Below are 22,148 nucleotides of genomic sequence, written 5' to 3'. Positions count from 1 at the left end.
AACAACGAAAGTATACCGAGGAGCAATGGACAATCCTCAAGTGCATTCGAGAAAAAGATGAATCTTTGCTAGACTTTATCACTCGCTTCAATTCGAAGAAGCTAAGTCTGGGTAACATTAGCGAAGATCTTGTTCGCGCTGCCTTTATTCAGGGCGCGAACGACCCAGAGCTCATCCGCACCTTAACGGGTAAAGATGGCATGCCATCCACATGGGATGCCATCATGACAGCAGCTAAACGCTTTGCGGAAACGGAGAAGCAACTGGGTAGAGATCTCCCACAGAGCACAAACCTCTACACCCAGAAAACAAGAGAAGACAACGTCCTTACCGCCCGATTAAACAAAAAGCGGAAGCTAGGCATTTGGCAGTCAAGGGTAAACTTTGACACCTCATCCGGCTTGCAGCATCGGTTAGGCGGAAGGGATAACGTACAGTCAAACAAGAACTCCAGATGGACGCCGCTCACCAAAAGCGTCACCGAGATATTCGCTACTGAGGAGCTCCCATGGCCAAAGCCTCAAATAATCCGACATCGTCACAATGCTGATCGGAGTAAATACTGTGACTTTCACAGGACGAAAGGCCACAACACCGAAGAATGCATAGACGTAAAGGACATGGTCGAAGCATTTGTCAGAGATGGGACGCTCGCGCACCTCGTGGCGCAATGAACGCTGAGCAAGCTGATGCGTGTAGAACCCCAGCTGGGGAAAACACGAATAAAAATTCCAGCTTCAATGTGGAGACTACATGCTGCGTAAAGAACGAGATCCCGAACCAGGTGCGTATCGGCTCGATGGCACTCCCATCCCAACAACATGGAAGGGAGCTCAATTACACAGTTTGCATGTAAATCAATTCCAAATTTGTAAAGAAAAGGCCCAGAGCCACTTCTAATGGAAATGATTCTCTTTAAAACATCGACGCTGATGATTTTACATTTATACTTTATGAACTATCAACACTGATGCCGGTTTTCACCGCATACATAAGTGAGTCTTTGCATGGGGAAGGCGGCAAAACCCGCATAAACCCAAAAAACGGCAAACCTTCACGCAGGTCAGTTGAAGGGGAAAAGTTCAGTCATCCTACTAAATGAAAGTGCCGGTCTATCCGCATGAATCATGAGAGGAAACTGAACACTAACCTATTAACAACCGCGCGTCGAACGGTTAATTTATTCAACACGGATATGCCGGTTTTCACCGCATAATTACGTGGAAAGTCGTTGCGTGGGGAAGGCGGCAAAACCCGCATAAACCCAAAAAACGGCAAACCTTCACGCAGGTCAGTTGAAGGGGAAAAGTTCAGTCATCCTACTAAATGAAAGTGCCGGTCTATCCGCATGAATCATGACAGGAAACTGAACACTAACCTATTGATAACCGCGCGTCGAATGGTTACTCAAAACAGAATTTCTAACAAAAGGATGAGGAAAACCTACACGCAGGTCAGATATGGGTAAAGTTTAGCCATCCTACTAAGTGCAAGTGACGGTCCTACCCGCACAATCACGAAAGAGGAAGCAAAACTTCAACCTATTATCTACCACGTTCAAAGGTTAACTTATCCTAAACACTTAGAAATTTCAAACAAAGGATGAGGAAAACCTACACGCAGGTCAGATATAGGTAAAGTTTAGCCATTCTACTAAGTGCAAGTAACGGTCCTACCCGCACAATCACGAAAGAGGAAGCAAAACTTCACCTATTATCTACCACGTTCAAAGGTTAACTTATCCTCAAAAGATGAGGAAAACCTACACGCAGGTCAGATGTAGGTAAAGTTTAGCCATCCTACTAAGTGCAAGTGACGGTCATACCCGCACAATCACGAAAGAGGAAGCAAAACTTCACACCTATTATCTACCACGTTCAAAGGTTAACTTATTCTACACTTTAAAAATTGCTAATTTAAACTAAAGTATGTAAGTCATATAACGTTTATAAAGCAAGGAATCCAGAGAAAGTAGCGGTCTTACCCGCACAAAGATTTATATTTCATAAATATTCATTACAAGAATGGCCGGGTAACTACCCGCCTACAAGAAAATAAATCTATACAAGCTAAATCTATCCTAGCAGTGGGAAGGGATCTTCAGGATCAGGCTTCAGGGCCACTTCCACTTGGACCAGCACCATCAGTAGATCGTGGCAGTTCAAGGAAAGCTTTAAGGATAGCTAACCCATCATCAGCAGCAGCAACTTGATTCACCTTCTCCACCATCGGATGCGGGAAGGCGGCGTACTGATTCACTGCTTGGTCGTAAACAGCTTCAGTATCAACATTGTACAAAGGGAAGTTGGAAGGCGGGATGCCTTTCTCAACGAACCCTAGACCAAGCAGGAAGCCGGCCTTTTCCCCATCCTCGTGAGAAGCGTTGAGGGCTGCGCTCATAGCATCATCATAAGAGGTCTCTGAGAAGACCCGATGCACAACCTACAAGAAAATATACAAGTGTCAACCTTTTCTACTTACAAAGAAAAGCGTAAAGACATGAAAAACATACCTGAGACAACGCTTCTCGAAGAAGCCATTCCTTGGCAACCAGAGCTTCTTGGAGGGCAGCTTGAGCTTCGTTACGGGCGCGTTCGGCTTCACTCTTGTTGAGGTTGGCAAGCAACACTTCTTTAGCCGCAGCCTCTTCGACGCCCTTTAGCTTCCGCTCAGTATGGTCAAGCACCCCCCTCTGGTCCAAGATCTCCTGGAGCTTTTTGGCGTCTTCCATCGCCAAGGCATCATGAGCCTGCTGGAGAGCCTCTAATTTGGCTTTAAGCTCTTCATTCTCCACGCGTAGAGGCTCAGCAACAGCTTCAGCCTTGGTGGCCCTCTCGGTTGCGTTCCTTGCAGTTTCCTTAGCCAGCCGAAGCTGTTCATTAACAGCTTGGGCAGCCTTGGAACGGGCCTCGAGTCGAGCCTGAACTTCAACCTCGAGGGCCTTGAAGGCCTTCTCCTTTTCCGCAGCCACTGCGGAAAGCCTTTGGTTCTCCTCCCGGACAGCCCGCGCCTGAGCCACTTCTTTAAGGCGAGCTGCTTTTAACTTGTCGTTTTCACGACAAAGCAGCTCGACGCGCGGCTGCATCCGGGCCAGGAGAACCCGAAGCTCATTGGTTAGCCTACCCTCCTGGTAGCTAGCCATGGCTTCCCCCAACGCACCACTGGGAGCAGCGTGACGAGCCCATTCCACGCACTCCACAGGGGTGCGAAGGGTTGTTCCTCGGCGAATGTTCCATCGTGGAACATACACTTCATTGGAATCCGACACTGCAAAAAACATAAAGCAGTTAGGAAAAGATGATAAAGAAAAAATATATATAAAATGGGCCAAAAGAACCCTACGCACCTGTAGGGTCAATTACAGGCCGATAGCCGCCAAACCCATCACCTGAACCCAAGGGAAATCCATCCAAGAGGTCAGGCAGATGGGAAGGAGGCAGAGGTTGGCAAAAAGCCCCATGCATACCTGACGGATCGGCCGTCGTTGCCGATGACGGAGGCATGGTAGAAGCCGCCGCGGTCGCCGCCGCGGAATCCGCAGCAAAAGTAACCGCCGGCTCGGTGAAAGATGCGGTAAAAATAGCACTCACAGCCGGCGGTGACGTCATCACAGCTGGAACAGTCGGCTCAACGGAGTGAGCAACTGAACCAGCGGAAGCAGGCGCAGACGCCTGGGTCGTCGCCTCAGGTAGGCTGACCGGGCCTACCGTCATTGGCGGGGAGGTACTCCTCTGCGCTCCACCCTGGAATGCGTCAACATCCACGCCTGCACAAAGAAGATAAGTGTTAAAATGATATTAAGCTATGAAGATAAAAGCTAAAGGAAGTTGTACTTACGGGTTTTCTTGAGCCTGAAAGTGCGGACGGGCGGGGATGAACCCGATGGAGCCGGCCTCTTCACGCCGGTCACCGATGTCATCCTGGGCTCTTCGGTGACAGTTGTCACAGCCTCCGGAATGGTGATCTTATCACCACCGGGATTCCCCGCCACCTCTTCGCTCTCGGTCTCCGAATCAGACCGAGGCACCGGATCGGCAGTGGAGGCCACCTTCTCCTTCCCCTTCCCGCCGGCAGCCTTCTTCTTCCGCACCAACGGAGGACCATCTGCGGATTCCTCATCAGAACATACGATTAGAGGAATTCCAGCAGAGGTTTCAACATTGAGGGGTCGAGGGTCGAATAGCGCCTTACCTGGCCGCCTGGCGCTAAGGATCTCGTGGCCTAGCGGATAGACCTCCACGAACCGATCCGCCGTTTGTTCTAGGATGGGCAACTCGTTCTCGTCTAGAGCGCGAGTACCCATCCGAGCGGGACCGTCAGCCTCCCGCGGGTACATGAGCGACTGCAAGTCGTTCCCCTCTGAAATAAACAGGAAAGAAGTTAGAAGAAATTCTAAATCAACAAAAAGAAACAAAGCATACCGTAAGGAACAGAGTTCGAACCGTATTCAAGGACGATTGGGATCTTTTGCGCATCCGCAGCCTTCCACACCCGGCTCATCCCCAGCATCACCATCCCGGACTCCGCAAACCGGTAAACCGGAGATTGGACTCAGGATATCTTCGCAAACCATTCCGCCTCCTGGTAGTTGGAGGCGTGAAGGCTGGGAAGTGCTTGCCCGTTCTTGAATTTCATGGCAAGGGGGATGGCGCGAGCGGAGATGTAGAAGAACTCCCGCTTCCACGAGCGAAGACTGCGCTCGGTTGCGTAAATCTTCAAACCCTTTATCCGGGTTATCAACGTATACCACCCCTGGATGCACCTCCAAGAGTAGAAGGTCATCAGACGGTCAACATAGGGCTCAATGCCCAGAATCCGGCACACCCACTCGAAGTGGCGAACCTTGGCAATCGCCATCGGATGCACCTCGGTCAGGTGCACACCGTGCCTCTCAAGGACACGGTAAACAAACTTTGTCAATGGGAACCTAAGATTCCCATAGACAAAGAATGCAGCATAAACCCCGATCTTGCCTCTGGGGGCATCGTACACCGTCTGATGGGGTTCAGGAAACTCAGGCTCGAGAGACTCGAGCATGAACTTCCTGACGACGTACTGATACTGATCGACAGGCAGAGCACACTGGCACTCGCCAGCAGTACTCTTGTCATCGGCTGTAGATTCGAGATCACGTGAAGACATCTTGCAGAAAGAAGAAAACGATTTCAAGGGAATGCTCGACTGAAAAGATTAGTATTCGCCGGAAATCGTTTTGAAGATGAAGAGAAGAGTGAAAAGTGTGGATTACAAAGAACCCTCTCCCCCTTTATATACTAATCGCAATTAATGCGATGAATTTAATGCGGAAGAGAGAGAAATTGAAGGTGCAATGAAACTATGACACGTGGCAAAAAGCAAGCTGGCAACAGCTGTTGACAGGACGCGTACCATTAATTTCGCGGCCACGCGCCCGAAAAATCGCGCCCACGCGCCTGAAAAAGCGTCTGGAATGACCATGTACTGTCACGTCACCATAACTTCCTGCACGTCCTGACACAGTCAGAAGAAACCGTCGCACGACGTTTCAGAGGTTTGGACTGTTCTTATCCTTTCACCAACTCTTCGAATTTCAAAATTAAAAAAGATTCAAAAGTAAGCGGGAAAATACCCCTTACCTTGGCAACCAAGTAACCGTAAGACGGATGCGAGTACAGTGTCAAGGCAAAACCCTTCACATACCTAGCACCCGCAGGGAATTGAAGCCAAGAATAACTTGGCAACCAAGTAACCGTAAGACGGATGCGGGTACAGTGTCAAGGCAAAACCCTTCACATACCTAGCACCCGCAGGGAATTAAAGCCAAGAATAACTTGGCAACCAAGTAACCGTAAGACGGATGCGGGTACAGTGTCAAGGCAAAACCCTTCACATACCTAGCACCCGCAGGGAATTAAAGCCAAGAATAACTTGGCAACCAAGTAACCGTAAGACGGATGCGGGTACAGTGTCAAGGCAAAACCCTTCACATACCTAGCACCCGCAGGGAATTGAAGCCAAGAATAACTTGGCAACCAAGTAACCGTAAGACGGATGCGGGTACAGTGTTAAGGCAAAACCCTTCACATACCTAGCACCCGCAGGGAATTGAAGCCAAGAGTACCTCGGCAACCAAGTAACCGTAAGACGGGTGCGGGTACAGTGTTAAGGCAAAACCCTTCACATACCTAGCACCCGCAGGGAATTGAAGCCAAGAGTACCTCGGCAACCAAGTAACCGTAAGACGGGTGCGGGTACAGTGTTAAGGCAAAACCCTTCACATACCTAGCACCCCCAGGGAATTGACGCCAGGAATACCTTGGAAGTAAAGTAACCGTAAGACGAGCGCGGGTACAGTGTTAAGGCAAAACCCTTCACATACCTAGCGCTCCGCAGGGAATTGAAACCAAGAAGGATCTTCTGGGCAATGCTTGCGGAAACGGAAATAACATCCCCGCATAGCGGGAACGTCGAGAACTACATTGTTTGAGGCTCCAGGATGGAATTGGTGGTTTTAACATAATTGATCACTATGTTCAAAACTACCAAAACCTCAGGGAGAATCCACACAAATGGGACTCAACGCTCCTGACTTGCGAGGAGGTTACAGACCTACCCGCATCATACCCAAAGATCAAGCAGGAAAGTCGGGAATTTCTGCAAGTGACAAGGACTTCCGCGGGAAGAATCCCCATGGAAAACCTTAAAAAACCCTTTTCAAAACCCTTTGCTTAAGTCCAAAAGATCACCTCACTTTATTAAACACTCATGAGAAGAACATTGGACTGGGGGGACTTGAAGAGGTAGGTCCCAGCAGAGCCCAGTTGGACCCGCAAGACTCACCTTGAAGAGGGACGTCTGCGCAGAAACCAACTGGATCCGCAGGACCCACCATGCTCAGAGACGTGACGTCGTTACGCGCAGTACGTAAGCTGTTCCCGCAGGAAATGCCTCCCAATGGTGAAGGACTCCGCCTGTTCCCGCAGCCTCGGATACAAGCCATCAGGGAAGGCCACCCGCGCAGCAAGGCTACACGCACAAGGCACTTAGCTCTCAATCACTCAGTGTCACATGAAGGAATGAGCAAAGCCGGGAACAATCCCGCACAAGGGCGGGAGGGGGAATACTCCCGCCCAAATAAGCCAGTCCGTACGATACGGGAAGATCTTCTGTACTGTACCTGACGAGGTATGGGCAAAAGATCTGACTAAAGATACGACAGCTTATTGACAACAGTATGGCGAGCAGCATGCTCCTGTACTGTATGTCACTATTAGCCGCTGCCTACTCACCAACTACTGCCATACCACGTGCATAGCCGGCAGTTGGTGGAAAAGGAATAGTACACAGCAGGCCTGGTCACTATCAGCCGCTGCCTACCCACCAACTACCAGCAGGGCACGTGCGTAGGCCACTGTTGGTTGAACAGGAATACTATTGCAGCCGGCCACACCTCCTTGGAAACCTACCTTCGGCTATAAATACCACAAATGGTATGACCATCTTATCATATCTTAACATATCTTATCATATTATACCTGATATCTGCTCTAGCAATCTCTTAATATACATTTATATTTAAAGAGCAATCTAGTCTTATTCTCACGCCGGAGGGTGGTCACAAGGAGGAACCCCCCCTTCTCAGTGACAAGCTCACGGTGTCTGTTTTGCAGGTTATCAGAAGAACCATCTTTGCCGGGTCTAACCCCTCGTGGGAAACAGCTATCTAACCCCCAGGTTACCCTTAATCTGCCCGGGGTCCGGTTAGTGTTTCTTCACATTCCGTATTTAATTTATTTCACAATTTTCAAGAGTAAATTTTCAAAAACAAGAAATGAAGATGTTAAGCGTTAAAACCCTACTCATGATTTTGTTTTTGCATGCATTGTTGGCGTTGATGGTAACCGAAGCTGCTTCAGGTAATAAGGTTAAGCGAGTTAAGCCTCCAAAACCCGTCAAACCCGTACAAGAGCTTTTAACTTGCAAGAGCCGTAAGAGTAAGTGTTTCAAGAAGCGCGTCATATGCCCCATAGAATGTCCGAAAGTTAAACCGAAGAACCCAAAAGACAAAGCTTGCTTTCTTGATTGCTACTCACCTAAATGTGAGGCCGTGTGCAAATGTAAGTACTAGTCTAACTTTCATTTAATCATTTTCCCCAGATTTTATATAGTTATCATTTCAACATATATATGTAATTGGAGTTATAATAAGAAATAAATAGGCTTTTAAGATCCTATATATTTATTTGGCATAAAGAACTAAATACAAGTAGATGATACTACAGATTTTACATCTAGATGGTGGAATGATAAATTATTTGTTTGCACTTGATAGCACGTAAACCAAACTGCAATGGTCCTGGAGCTGCATGCTACGACCCACGATTCATAGGTGGAGATGGAATTGTATTCTACTTTCATGGAAGGAGCAACGAGCATTTCAACTTGATATCTGATACCAATCTCCAAATCAATGCACGTTTTATTGGACTTAGACCCGAAGGTAGAACTCGGGACTATACATGGATCCAAGCATTGGGTCTCAAGTTTGGTCATCATAACTTCACTCTTGAAGCCACAAGGACCGAAAAATGGGATGAAAACGTTGATCACCTAAAGTTATCACACGATGGAATGGAAGTTATCATTCCAGAGGGCCATTCATCTGAATGGAATTCAACCCAAGGCGACATACAAATCGAAAGGACTTCAACAACCAATAGCCTAACTGTCACTATACCTGACCTTGCAGAAATATCCGTTAATGTGATCCCAGTATCAGAAGAAGATAGTACGATACATAATTATCAGATTCCTGCAAATGATAGCTTTGCACATTTAGAAGTACAATTCCGATTCCTTGGGTTGTCATCTAATGTGGAAGGAATTCTTGGTAGAACCTACCGTCCTGATTTTGAAAACCCAGCAAAACCAGGAGTGGCAATGCCGGTGGTAGGGGGTGACGACAAGTACAAGACTAGTTCACTCATATCGACAGATTGTGTCCTTTGTGTGTTCTCTCCTTATAATATCAAAGATGAACATGACCCTATGATGATGGAATATGGCATGCTAAACTGGAAAGGTGGGGAGAATGGAATCGCATGCAAGAAATAAGTCTATAACATGCCTTCCTATTTTCGTATTGTTCTTATTATATGTGTCTTGAAAATGTATGTGCATTGATTAATGTGTTGTTCTTTCACTTTTGTACTTGGCAATTGATTGATAAAGTCTTTGAATAAATGCTTCTTTTGATTAATATGTTGCATCTGACTCGTATATTGTTTTGAACAAAACTGTGAATTAGAAAAAAAAAGCATATATAACAAACTTTTCTAATAACTAAACTAAGCACTTTTCTAATAATTAAATCTAAGACAGATCATCAAATGGAAAAAATCATAGATGTTAGTCACTACCCTGAAAGATTTGCGTACCATAGCAAAGGATGTGCCAAATTTACATCAAAATAAAACGATTAGAAGTACTTTTACTTCTGCAATATTTTTGGTTCATGGAATGTTTTAGTTTGTATGATAATGTTTGTATAAATCAATGGCAAAGCCAGTGATGACAAGTACAAGACAAGTTCACTCCTATTGACAGATTGTGCCCTTTGAATGTTCTCTCATAATAATATCAACGATGAACATATATGACTCGCTAATGATGGAAAAACGGAGGGAAATGGAATAACAAGAAAGATAAAGTGGAAGGCGTTATTTAATGTCTTCTTAATGGTTGTTATTATGATCATCATCATATCGCTTAACTTGCGTTCAAAATGCTTCAATACTAATAATCAGAATCCATAATTCTGAAGCTAATGCAGACTAACTAGTTCATCCAATTCTTGTATTATCTCTCCCAAAGACCAAAGTTGTTGCCCAATTGATCATGACATACAACCTGTTTCTCCAACTCAAGACACGTGTCAAATAAGCAGACCGCCAATCAGCCAACTCGAAAACCCTGCCATTGCTACCCCCTTTGCATCCTGTAGTAAACAAGATGGTAAATGTTATAAAACATCAAAAACATAATCAATGATATTATTATTATTAATACCTTTGTCTGGCTAAGGTCAACAAGTGCCTTATACCGCCCAACAGAAGCCATGCTTCCAAGATGTTTGTACACAAACGGATCTCCAAGATTGACATCGTTTGCAGAACTCGCCTTTCCTGCATTTTGCTTCCCAAGCTTTTTGTTAAACAATTCAACAAGATACTTTCCTTGTCTTTCAGCAACCTGTTGTTTCACATTAAGCTTCACTAGTCAAAAAATGGTGTCTTTTGACTTTTAAAGTCAACATGTGTCAAGTGAAAAGTCAAACCTGAGCTAGAGCAGGAAGGACTGGCCTTCCTGTGTGTTCAAGGAAACCAGCACAGTCTCCAAGTGCGAATACATCTTCAACCGAAGGAACCCTTAACCATTCATCAACACCAATCCTGCATATTTGAAAAAAGATTTCTTGTAATTATCAAAAGTGGAAATTTCAGCCCGTTTACTAAAAAAGGTTTAATTTTTTTTATAACAGGTCAGATTTAACAAGCGATTTCTTGACATAATTAGCTCCAAATTAGTATGACTTTCAGTCCAAAATAAGAAGAAATTTACCTTCCACCAGGAGATTTAGGAAGATTTAGCTGTTTTGTAAACTCAGAGGGGCCGACACCAGTTGACCACACCAAAAGTCCATAAGGTACAACACTCCCGTCACTAAGAATAAGCTTTTTCGCGTGCACCTCTTTAACAACACCACGAACAAGACGTACACCATACTAATATGCAATTTCTTATTTAGATATAATTAAAAACATACGACTAAAATACGATTTTTTTCACTCAAATCTTTATAAAGTTACCTTTGTTAAGTGTTTGGTAGCATATTGGCGTAGCCCAATTACATACATGAAACAAGAGCAATAGTTACCTCAATAAGAGTGACACAAACATAGTTTTTAACATGTGCGTAACGTTGATAAACATCTCTCACTATAAAATCACTCAATTCACCACTAAACTCAACTCCAGTTGGGCCTCCTCCAATAACAACGCAGTGCAACATTTGCTCCTTCTCTTCCTCGGATATGCCTGAAAAAGTTGTTTGATCGCTAAAGATACATCATGACCTGAAATTCGTAAATCTAAAATTAAATGGTAAAACTAGTTACCTGGAGTTTCAGAGAGCATCAAGTTCAAAAGAAGTCTTTTTCTTATTTCTTGAGCATGACTAACTTCACGAAGAAAATATGCATGCTCCTTCACACCCTTTATGCCAAACGTTAATGGCTCAGATCCTGAAGCGATTACAAGCTTGTCATAAGCAACTTTGAACCGATACGGTTCATACAGTTCCTCGTTATCACTAACCGTCTCACAATACACCTGTTCAATAAAAAATATGTAATTATGAATATACTGATTTTATATTTTATCTGTATGGGTTTAAACAGGTATAATGTAAAAATAACTTAAACAGGCCAAACAAGACAAAACTAGCACTTAGTGGATTTTTAATGCATAAAAACTAGGGGCATCAATTTCTGACATGACCCAAAACACGACTAGAACACGGCACAAAAGTAATTAGGTTTTGGGCTGGCATATCATGGTTGACTTGTTTTGTTTAACAAGGCGACCCAATAACCCCTTTAAGACCCATTTAACCCACTTTTTACAACCACCAATTTGATTATAACAAGTTTACAACTTGGTTATCACCCGCCAACCCGTTTGACACGTTTAAAAATGTGGGCTATACGGGTCGTGTTCAGGTTACATGATTTAAAGTGTGTGCAGGTTAGGGTTGATGTTTTCGACACGGATCAAAATATGGGTTGTGTTCGGGCTGAACAATTCAACCCACCAACCTGACACGATTGACACCCTTTATATAATTATTGATAAGAAACTATTTCTATAATCATAAATGATAAACTATTATTCATTAAATGTGAAATTCTGGACAAAAATCTGCATCGGGTGAACCCAATTCGTCATGACCCGCACCAAAAATTACCCACTACCCAACCTAACCCGCCCATTGTGCCACCTCTATCGAAACATGAAAACCTTAATTTGCTTACCTCATGTTTGTCTGTATCAACGGATGTGCACGAAGCAAGATAAAAGTAGGAATTTGGATCCTTAGCCAAAGCTGTTTGAACACGCACAACGGGCTCAGCAACAGACCGAAACTCAAGAGTTCCAACACAAGTTGATGCTAACAAAGGAGTGAAAACCATGTGATTCCTAGGTGAAATGCAAACAACATTGTACATTGAGGTATCGATTCCTTTAAGGAATCTACACGCTGCCCATCCAGTACCAAGAACCACAACTCTAGGTTTGTCACCCGGTTTAGTAGCCTCAAGATTACCATACCGAAACTTCTCGTTTTTTGAATCAGAATATTCTTCGGGCACCCTCTCAGCATGAGCAAACCTATAACCTTGAATTGGCCGTGTTCCCCTGCTTTCAATTCTCATGTGATCGGTTTTCTTATGGTTTGTTGGTACAGCATCCGGTCAACTGTTTCAGCATTGCGGTTAAAAGGAAGAACATCTTTTGGAACATCCTTTTCTGTTATGCAGCGGTTAATGGCGTATGTTCCTGAGGATTGCTTCCAGTTTCTTGAAATTCTTGCTAATGCCATTACCAGAAGCTAAATGTGATGGTTTTCTGATGCATGCAATAATATAAGATAGGTGAATTTGTATACAATGACAGTAATATAGGTAAGGAAACATTATATCATAAACAAATAGAGAAAACTTAACTTTTCTGCCGCATTAGTAGACAGTAACATAGATTTGTTCATCAATCGATGAAAACTACAGATTTTTGATTTTGTGATATTGTTTTAACAATCTCCCAGTAACTTGGGCTGTTTTTTTAATCAACTTGTCCAATCTAAATGTTGCATAAGTAATCAAAATTATGGATCTTCTTGTTCATGTACACATCAATACAAATCAAATCATATTTTTAATGGCTAAATATTTTAGTAGGAAAATTGGATTTTAAAAATCCAAGCTATCACCTATTGGCCGATAATCATCCATACTTATACTTTAACCAATAATGATCCTAACTTTCATCTTTTTTGCCAACAGCAATCCCGGTAGCATAATTATCATAAACTTTACATTCAGTTTACATTTGATTTATACTCGATTTTGCTACTACGTTTCTCTTTTCATTCATAATCACTATTTGATTATGCTAACGGGATTGCTTTTGTCAGCAAAAGTGGAAGTTATGAACTATCATTAGTTAAATTGTATATATGGATTATTATCGGGTAATAGGTCGTAATATCCAATTTTCCGTTTTATGACCAGATTAGCAAGAAGCTAGTCAGAATACTACAAAGAAAAAACCAGCCTAACACCCAAAAACAAATGAAACGACCCCGAACCACGAACCTAAGAGTATTCCATCCACCAAAAGTAAAACCCCACAATACAAATCAAATCTGACTGAGTCAATGTATGCACATAAATATGAACGAATATGTGTTGTATATGCTTGAAGCTCAAAATCATGTTCATATATATTACCTGACGTAAGAGATGAATGAATATTCAGTACTTCACAAAACCCTGCATAAGACAAAGAAAAATAGGCTTCAATCTTGGTTGAGGCAATATCACAAACACTTGATGGGCATACAAAATACACGATTAAAATACATACATCAATATAAAAAAAATGTCTGAATCAAATCAAATATTGACATTAATTAGCAGAAAAAAGAAATATATTTATTACAAAAATAGTTGCCATAATTTTGTTAAGAGATCATCAAAGATTTGCAATGTGTAACATATTTACTACATATTTCCATGGATTGAAGATATATATACATATACATTGAAATGGGTATTACCAAGAACACATTTGAGGAGGTGTTTTGTTTTGTGTGTGCGAGAATTAGAAAGAATTAAGGAGGTGTAACAACAGTGACAATGACAGGTTGATTGGTGTTGTAGAAACGCGAGAAAAAAAGCATGTGTTTGATACTTGTTGCCAAAGTTACGTTTCATGGCGTTTGATCTAGTAATAAATAAAATAAATTTACCTTTTTTATTATTATTTGTCACTAGAGTAGGGATGAGCAAAAGGTACAAAACCGATACCGGTATCGTCAATACTGATTTGTTGGCGTTTGGTATCAGTACCGGTAGCATACCAATACCTATATGAGATTTTCGATACCTATACCGGTATCAAGATTTTAGAAAAATCGGGATCAAAATTTTCGGTACCGAATTCATCCCTACTAAAAGTAACTCCAAAACCCTCTCGGTTATGTTTCTTTTCTTCACCATCTAAAAATATAATCTAGCACTAACATACCGGATATGTAAATACAAGAGCATTATACTAGAAATACATGACTAGTTTATCCGGTTTACATTCCCTACACGAGTAGTTTAATAGTGGTTAACTCGTCGCGACTAGTTCAACCTTATAATCTACTTGTCGCGACTAAAGGGCTTATGAATTACTCGTGGACGTTGATTATGAGGCATGAAACTCTTTTAGTCGTGACGAGTAAATGATTAGTGAACATGCTCGTTACGGTTAGTTTAAGGACACACGACAAGTTTTAATTGGTTCTACAAACTACTCTTTGCTATTAGTTTATAATACATATTTTCTAATTTTTTCAAATAATAGCTAAAACTAGAAATTTTTTTCATAATTAAATGCTTATTTTAGAAATTTTCCCTTCACTAAATAACATATAACCATAATTTTATAAATATTTTCTTAAACAAACGTATCATTTCAAAAAGGTGTATTCTGATTCAATAGCTTGTCGCCACCTGTTATTTGCTGGTTATTAAATACCACATCACGTTATCATAGAATGAAGATGTTTTTCTATTTATTTTAATACATGTGACATATTATGTTATTTATATTTATTTTTAAATATTATTTTTGTGATTCTACGTGATTTTATCAAATATTGTAACTAACAGTTATTAAACATGGCATAATATTAAGCAACTATTATAGAGTACACGGTTGTAAACTGTAAACATAAAAAATATTACAACGCAAATTACAAGGAGAACGACAAAGAAGTTGGAATATTAAACCATCTCAATCAAGTGGGAAATATTTATATTGGGAAAAATTCTTAAAATAGCCCATTTTAAAGAGAGTTTCCAAAATAGTCATTTTTTTCTTAAAATCTTTTAGAATTTGACTTTCCAGACGTATTGGGAAAATATAATAATGTAGGGGTAGCAGGCCAAATTTCTAAAGAAAGTTAGGGAGGAGACCAGATTTGGAAAAATAATAAAAAGAAATTCCAAATTATTTTGAAATCTTAGAGTAAAAGTTCAAATTTTTTCAAAACTTTTTTTCTCAACAAACAGTCTCCCAAGACTTTTTTTTATGTTTCCTACCTTTTCTATCCATATTTTCAAATTCTAGGAAAAAGAAATTTCAAATCTCGTCTTGATCGACGCATTTAGGATGAATTTGTTCTTAATAGACGAGATTCTTTTCTTTCTTCCAACCTTCATGCTACACACACACACACTTATACATACATACATATACTTACTTACATATATATGTATACATATGTGTGTGTGTGTATATATACGGAATATATATACACACGTGTAAATACTGAATTTATATATATATATGTATGTATGTATATGTATGTATGTATGTATAAGTGTCTGTGTGTAGCATGAAAGTTGGAAGAAAGAAAAGAATCTCGTCTCTTAAGAACAAATTCATCCGAAATGCGTCTCTTAATGCAAGATTTGAAAATCTTTTTTTCCTAGAATTTGAAAATATGGACTAGGAAACATAAAAAAACAGTTTTGGGAGACTGTTTTTGAGAAAAAAAGTTTTGAAAAAAATCTGAACTTTTATTCTAAAATTTCAAAATAATTTGGACTTCCCCTTCATTATTTTCCCAAATCTGGTCTCCTCCCTAACTTTCTTTAAAAATTTGGCCTGCTACCTCTACATTATTATCTTTTCCCAGTACGTCTGGAAGTCCAAATTCTAAAAATCTTTTAGAAAAAAAAAGCTATTTTAAAAACTCTTTTTAAAAGAAGCTATTTTAAGAATTTTTCATTCATATTATCTTTTTTAGTTTTCTATGTATCGGAGCACTCTGTCAAAACTTAATAATGGTATTTTGAAAACTATAAATTTACCACCATTTTTCGATAATAGTGTTAAAGTTACAATATAAACAGGTGGTACATTTACTGCTTTGCCTTGCATGTGATGAATTAACACTCACAAGTCAAAACTAATGATTGTTCATTGTTAGCCTAAAGGACGAGATGTGTTGTAAAATTGAAACGTTAAGGATGAAAACTGTAAGGTTTTATTTTATTTATTTTTCTTTATGCATTTTCATAAGTTTGAAACGCTTTTCTAGAGACACCTGTAACCAAAAAAATTTTACTTATTAAAAGTTTTAAACTCATAACTTGTATTTTAGTAACAACGAAGCCTATCATCACATCAATATATTACTTTGAGATTACTTTACCTATTATAATATATCTATATATAAAGTTTTTTTTGGATTTAGAGGTCTTAATTAAGTGTGAGTCTAAAACCCTAACTTGTTTTCACTGTTCCACGAGTCACCCCTGCCAGTAACTTCTCTCAAACAAAACATGAGACACTAGATAGGAAACAAATAACTTTATAAACAAGTCGGCAAGAATCACCAATAACTTTACAAATGAGTCTAGAGAAATTCAAATATTTGATACAACAAAACTCACAACTCACTTCCTTTTTTAGGTCATCTGGCTATTCGAGGAATAATTGTTTGAAGTTTTGAACATATATCAGGCTATCAGCACTCCAACTATGACAGGGGACTAGTTATCAAAAAGGCTTGAGTTTTGATGCTTTTGTGAATAAACCTAACAAGACACATGCGATCCACACTTTGCTCTCTTTGTTGTTGGTTGAAGTATTTAGGCTTACTTTGGCCGGAGGCTCAACTGGCTCTACACATGGAGAATCATAGACTCGAGGTCCAAACCTTATGCAATTTGATTGCTCTCAATTAAGAGTGAAAGCTTTGTGAAGAGTGTACTAAGCGTTGACGGTATAGTTCGCAGAGTATTAGAAGAAGAGGTTGGAGTGACTATTAGAAAGGCTTGCTTATTATTACCATCTAGTAAGTTATAATTAATCAAAGTCTCATGTTTTGATTGTATTTGAAAGCGACAGCACGAAAACAAAATGGAACAAGAAGAATAGGCTATATGAAGTCGAATTACATTATAGATCTAATATAATAAAATATGGCCCTAGTCAATTTACAGCCCATAAAAATGTAGATGTTAGATGAGTAACAAATAGTTGATTAATTAGATCACGTAGCTACTAATGTATCTTCCATTAAATATGAATCCCCAAAAACCCGATTTAAAATCATCGACAATCGGACTCCTCCTTGTGCAATTCGCTTCATCACAATAGGCATTCTCGATTCAAAGTAATCATCTGTTAATTTAAATATATGAAAAGGATAATTAAAATTAAAAGGATTGACAGATGCTTTGATAGAAAGTGATTTTTCTGTAAAATGCAAAACTAAAAATAATATATGTGCATCAGGTTTTGGTATTTTTAGTAACATTACATCACTAGCTTTAGAACCCATGTATTACACGGAATTTGTCAATGTGTAAATTAATATAATAAATTATTTGAAATAAATAAGAAAGACTAAATAGAATTTTTAGAAACAAGTCAAATTTTGTTATATTGAATAAATATTGGGTTGATCAGCTATTAATGTTACAAATCCCTAAAATTCTTTTTTTTTATGTAAATCCGTTTTTTACATATGAAAAAAGCTTTTAAATTAGATAATATATTTGTATATATGTTTTTGTTGTTATGTTATAAAATATAGATATTTAAAAAAGTTAAAATATTAAGAAAAAATATTTAATTTTAAATATGCACGTAATCTAAGAAATCTTATATTATTATTAGTATATTTTTTTATATTATTATGCATGACAGTATTATATATTATAAATTAAAATTAGAATTGGCTAAATATTTCAATTCCAATTTTAGGTTTATATTTTCACATGTAAATTGTATTAAACGCTATTTTTTTAATAAGAAACTGTCAAATTTTAAAAATATATAATCTTTATTTATAATATAGAAAGTTTTTAGAATGTCTGTAAATAGATATTAGGAGTTTAAGCGGGAAAATTTAGCCATTAAAGAATATGAAGCTGTCATGTCATCATCATTACTTTCTTTTATTAGTATAGGTAGATTTTTTTTCAAATTAATACAATATTTTTATAGATTTTTAACGATTATTTTTTTATAAAGTATACCAAAAAGTTTATAAATCATTAACTTCTTTTACCTTAAATTTATTTCACTCGAATTGAAAGTTTATTCGTTATATATATATATATTTTTTACATTTTTAATGACAATCACTTGTTTATTATTCATAATGACAGTATAGCTACAGATTAATTATGTTCTTCCTTTAGACCATGCATATGCCGCATACTATGAATTCTTTTTATAATACTAGAAAAGGATGTAAAGTTGATGAATAGTTAAAAAGATATACAGCAAATATTGTTATTAATTATTAATTTATTATCATTACCTGAAAGAGTTTCGCCTTCCTCGACCCCTTTGTAGCCCCATTTGCATGCTAAGTTTATACTTTCCTTCGCATACCTTCCATAAATTTAGATGAACACAATATTTTAAAATAATTTGCTTTTAGTAAAATATTTGTGACAATTTTCTACGGTTGTTTTTTAAGATTTCATCGTGTTTAAAAAAAATATATATATATAGAGAATGACTTACTTATTAATACAGGTGGAAAGATCATCACAATCCTTCCAAGAATGGACATCGTCGGACCATAATCCCTGAAGTTTCATATCCATGATTAACTTTTAATAAAAGTACCCAAGGTTAACTTAATTTCAAATACCAATGTTTTGTAGATAATTATGAGAACTGAAAAATAAAATTATTGAACTTGTGTAGATAAATGACAAACCACGTATAATCAACTCAATTATAAAATTGTTGGATAGAAATTAAACTGATATAAGTTGAATAATTATCTATGAGTAACATGTACTAGTTACGTTACTAACTTTTTAACTAGAGTTCTTATTTTCTTACATGAGTGAAATTAGCTTTAATGGCTTTTTGTAGAGACTCTATATCCTTGTCGTAGAATTGTGCTGCAGCTGTAGCAATTATCTCTCTATCCCATACCTATTTAATCACCAAAATTATTATCAACCTTGTAAATATATCATCCACAAAATATTAATCTAAAATATATAATTTTTTTTTAAACATTCAAAGGTCCCAGTTTTATTTCCTGGAGGACGGAAGCAAAAGAAATTTGTCTTAAAATAATTTAATGTGAGTAGTACGCCCAACCTTACACCACGGGTTTTGTAACAATTAGTTTTCTATATCAAATGCGTTAACTATTAAAGACGAAACTAGTGAATCAAATGTAAACAAATAAAATTTATTGATTTATTGAGTTTAGTATTTTTATAAAGGAAGTAGTAAATAATTAGCAAATTTATGATACTTACATGGTGCAAATTAGATTTATGCCTGAACCATCGCAAATCAATGGTATTTCCTCCTTCGTCGCTGGTGAATCCAACATGCATTGGCTGATCACTTGTTTTTGTAAATTATTTAATTAAACTCAAAAATATTTTCTAGAAAATATTACAAAAATTTGGAGTACCTGATGAATATCCCCCATAAAATGTGATACAAATAACAAGGCCTCGGTCATGTTATCTGCATTCCCAAATTTACAATTAATCCAGTAAATATTTTCAATCGTGTCGGTTTGATAAGTTAACGGGTTGGTAGATTGAATTATTCAACCCGAACATGACCCGTATCTTTATTCGTATCTTTATTCATGTAAAAACATATCAAACCTAATTACACACTTTTAAATTTGCATAACCCAAGCATGACATGTTTAACCCAATGATTTAAACGTGTCAAATGGGTTGGCGGATTATAATCAAGCTGTAAATGTGTTAATCGGTTTAGTGAGTGGTAAAATGAGTTAAACGGGTAATAAATGAGTTAGTGAGTGTACATGTTTAACCAAAAGGTTTAAACAAGTCAACCCCGCTAAATTAAACAAATCGATCCAAACATTATTCATGTTAGGAATTGTGACCCCTAGATATAACAACATAAAACCTAATTATATTCAATTTGTGCTCGTGCTGTGTTTTAGGTCATTTCAAGAATTGTGACCACAATTACTTATACTCTTTCGCATCATATCTTATGCATATATAAAGGCCTTTATTTGTATATGCTTTTGTAAAGAAATATTTGACATATAACAACCTCTAGCTAACTTCAAAATTACACGTTAAGTCACATGTGAATTAACTAATTCACGTGCGAGTGTTCGGTGAAGCTATAAATGACAGCACAAAAGAGTTCCACAAATACAAAATTACTTATAGCTCGCTTAAGTTTATTTGTTCACATGAATAATCCACAAAGCATATGTAAGCTCACACTTAAGTACTAATTAACTAGTATGATTTTGCATTTCTTGTTTAAATCTTCACCCATATTCACATATGAATCGCCTTTAATCACACATGAATTCACACGTAACAGTATAATTAGTAACTTACATCGTCGATCTGAACTTCCCTCATGATAATGTGAAAGCTGAGAGGTGAAATTTTTTATGGCTCCAGCAACACACATATCCTTCCCTCCATGTGTATCATGACAATCCCCTAGTAAAAATTTTCAAATTCAAATTAATATTACTACAAATCAAATGCAACAATAATACCAATACTTGTTTATTTAACAAAACATTTTCATAAGCGAATCATGAAAAAAAATATTGTATGTCTAGAGAATGGTACTTGAATAATCAAAGGAGCAAGCGTCGTCAGGAGTATCGATGAAATGAAGAGGACTAGTCCACCTGTACCGGTACCAGTGCCGAATCTGATCTGGCCACACACACAAAGCCGATAAGTTTCCGTGCACATAATCCGGCAACAACATCCGAACAGCGTGTGCTGCGTTTGGTTCAAGTAAATCCTATGGTACATACACAAAATTAACTCGTTTATAAATATGAATTATGAATGAATATATAGTTATAAATTATATATAAGTAATGAATGCATACTTGTGCTATTTTGCATGTCATGACGTGCCCCTCTTTGCTCCATGCTTGAACACCATTGATTATAAGAAAGCCAAGAAAGGAAATGAAACATATTCTCAAAAACGCCATTGTTTCTTTGTTGGAATGGTGAGGTGATTTCATTTATATATATAGAAACCAAAAAGCAATTCGTTGAGTGCAAGTATAAACTTGTTAATGCTTACCATCAATCAAAACTAGCTAAGAGACCCGGAAGCAAAGCAAAGATTGAGTGTAATCGAATCGATGTGAAACGGTTAATCACTTCTATGTTTATCTATTTTTGTTGGTTAGCAGGGTATTTACAGATTCTGTGTTTCGGTAACACTTTTAGCTGTGAGAATATATATAAATTAAGTATTAAAGTTTACACTTGAATAAAAAGGAGAAACCGCATATAAAAGGAATTAAGCTATGATTGATTTATCCTCATTGATAATTGGCAATACATAAGAGTGGACTTAGATTAAAAACTCTAAATTGTTTTGAAAAGGCTGGAATGGGGTATAATAATGTATGCATTGACATAAAAATAGTATTTTAATTTGGTATATGTTAGGTTTGTTAAAAAGTGACTAAAAAAGTTGATTCAAAGCATACTTTGAGGATGGTGATTTCTTCACGTTTTGATTTGGTATTTAATAATTTAAAACAACCTAGGAAAACCAAGGAAATTAGGCTTATTCGGCTCTCAACCAACAGAAAAAGATCTATATATCTATGTAGTTTGATACTTGAGAGTGAATTTGAGCCTTTAACTAAACCTTTTTATATAATTTAACCGTAACGAATTTGGTGGAAGAGATTAAGATTGTTATCTTTTTTGGGTTCCAAAAAGGTCGACTCTATTGATAGCTTTCTTTAGGCTATAAGGTGTTTGCTTGTGGAATTTGCTATGCACTGTATTGTA

The 22,148-nt window shown here is 38.3% G+C and overlaps 2 protein-coding genes and 1 pseudogene across 2 annotated transcripts; 1 reads left to right on the top strand and 2 right to left on the bottom strand.

Annotated features, from left to right (window-relative positions):
• Positions 1–7,873: 7,873 nt before the first annotated feature.
• LOC143609899 (uncharacterized) lies at positions 7,874–9,093 on the top strand. The gene is made up of 2 exons (XM_077084522.1): positions 7,874–8,096; positions 8,312–9,093. Exons 1-2 carry the CDS (start codon positions 7,874–7,876, stop codon positions 9,091–9,093), a joined length of 1,005 nt encoding a protein of 334 aa, XP_076940637.1.
• A 679-nt stretch (positions 9,094–9,772) lies between these two features.
• On the bottom strand, positions 9,773–13,664 carry LOC143609897 (internal alternative NAD(P)H-ubiquinone oxidoreductase A1, mitochondrial-like; annotated as a pseudogene).
• Positions 13,665–17,371: 3,707 nt separating this feature from the next.
• Positions 17,372–21,388, bottom strand: LOC143609898 (endonuclease 1-like). Its single transcript, XM_077084521.1, has 9 exons — positions 21,221–21,388; positions 20,949–21,129; positions 20,706–20,813; positions 19,778–19,833; positions 19,617–19,700; positions 19,186–19,281; positions 18,859–18,923; positions 18,650–18,723; positions 17,372–17,502 (listed from the first exon to the last, which is right to left on the bottom strand). The coding sequence occupies exons 1-9, from the start codon at positions 21,359–21,361 to the stop codon at positions 17,372–17,374; spliced, it is 936 nt and encodes a 311-aa protein (XP_076940636.1). The 5' UTR covers positions 21,362–21,388.
• Between the last annotated feature and the right edge of the window lie 760 nt (positions 21,389–22,148).

The sequence above is a fragment of the Bidens hawaiensis genome, unplaced genomic scaffold, assembly GCF_021521415.1.
Source record: "Bidens hawaiensis isolate Kalapana, Puna unplaced genomic scaffold, B.hawaiensis_p1.1 tig00019659_1, whole genome shotgun sequence".
In the NCBI taxonomy this organism is placed as follows: Eukaryota; Viridiplantae; Streptophyta; class Magnoliopsida; order Asterales; family Asteraceae; genus Bidens; species Bidens hawaiensis.
Note: the sequence above shows the minus strand (reverse complement) of the source record. Positions and strands in the feature narration are given on the sequence as shown.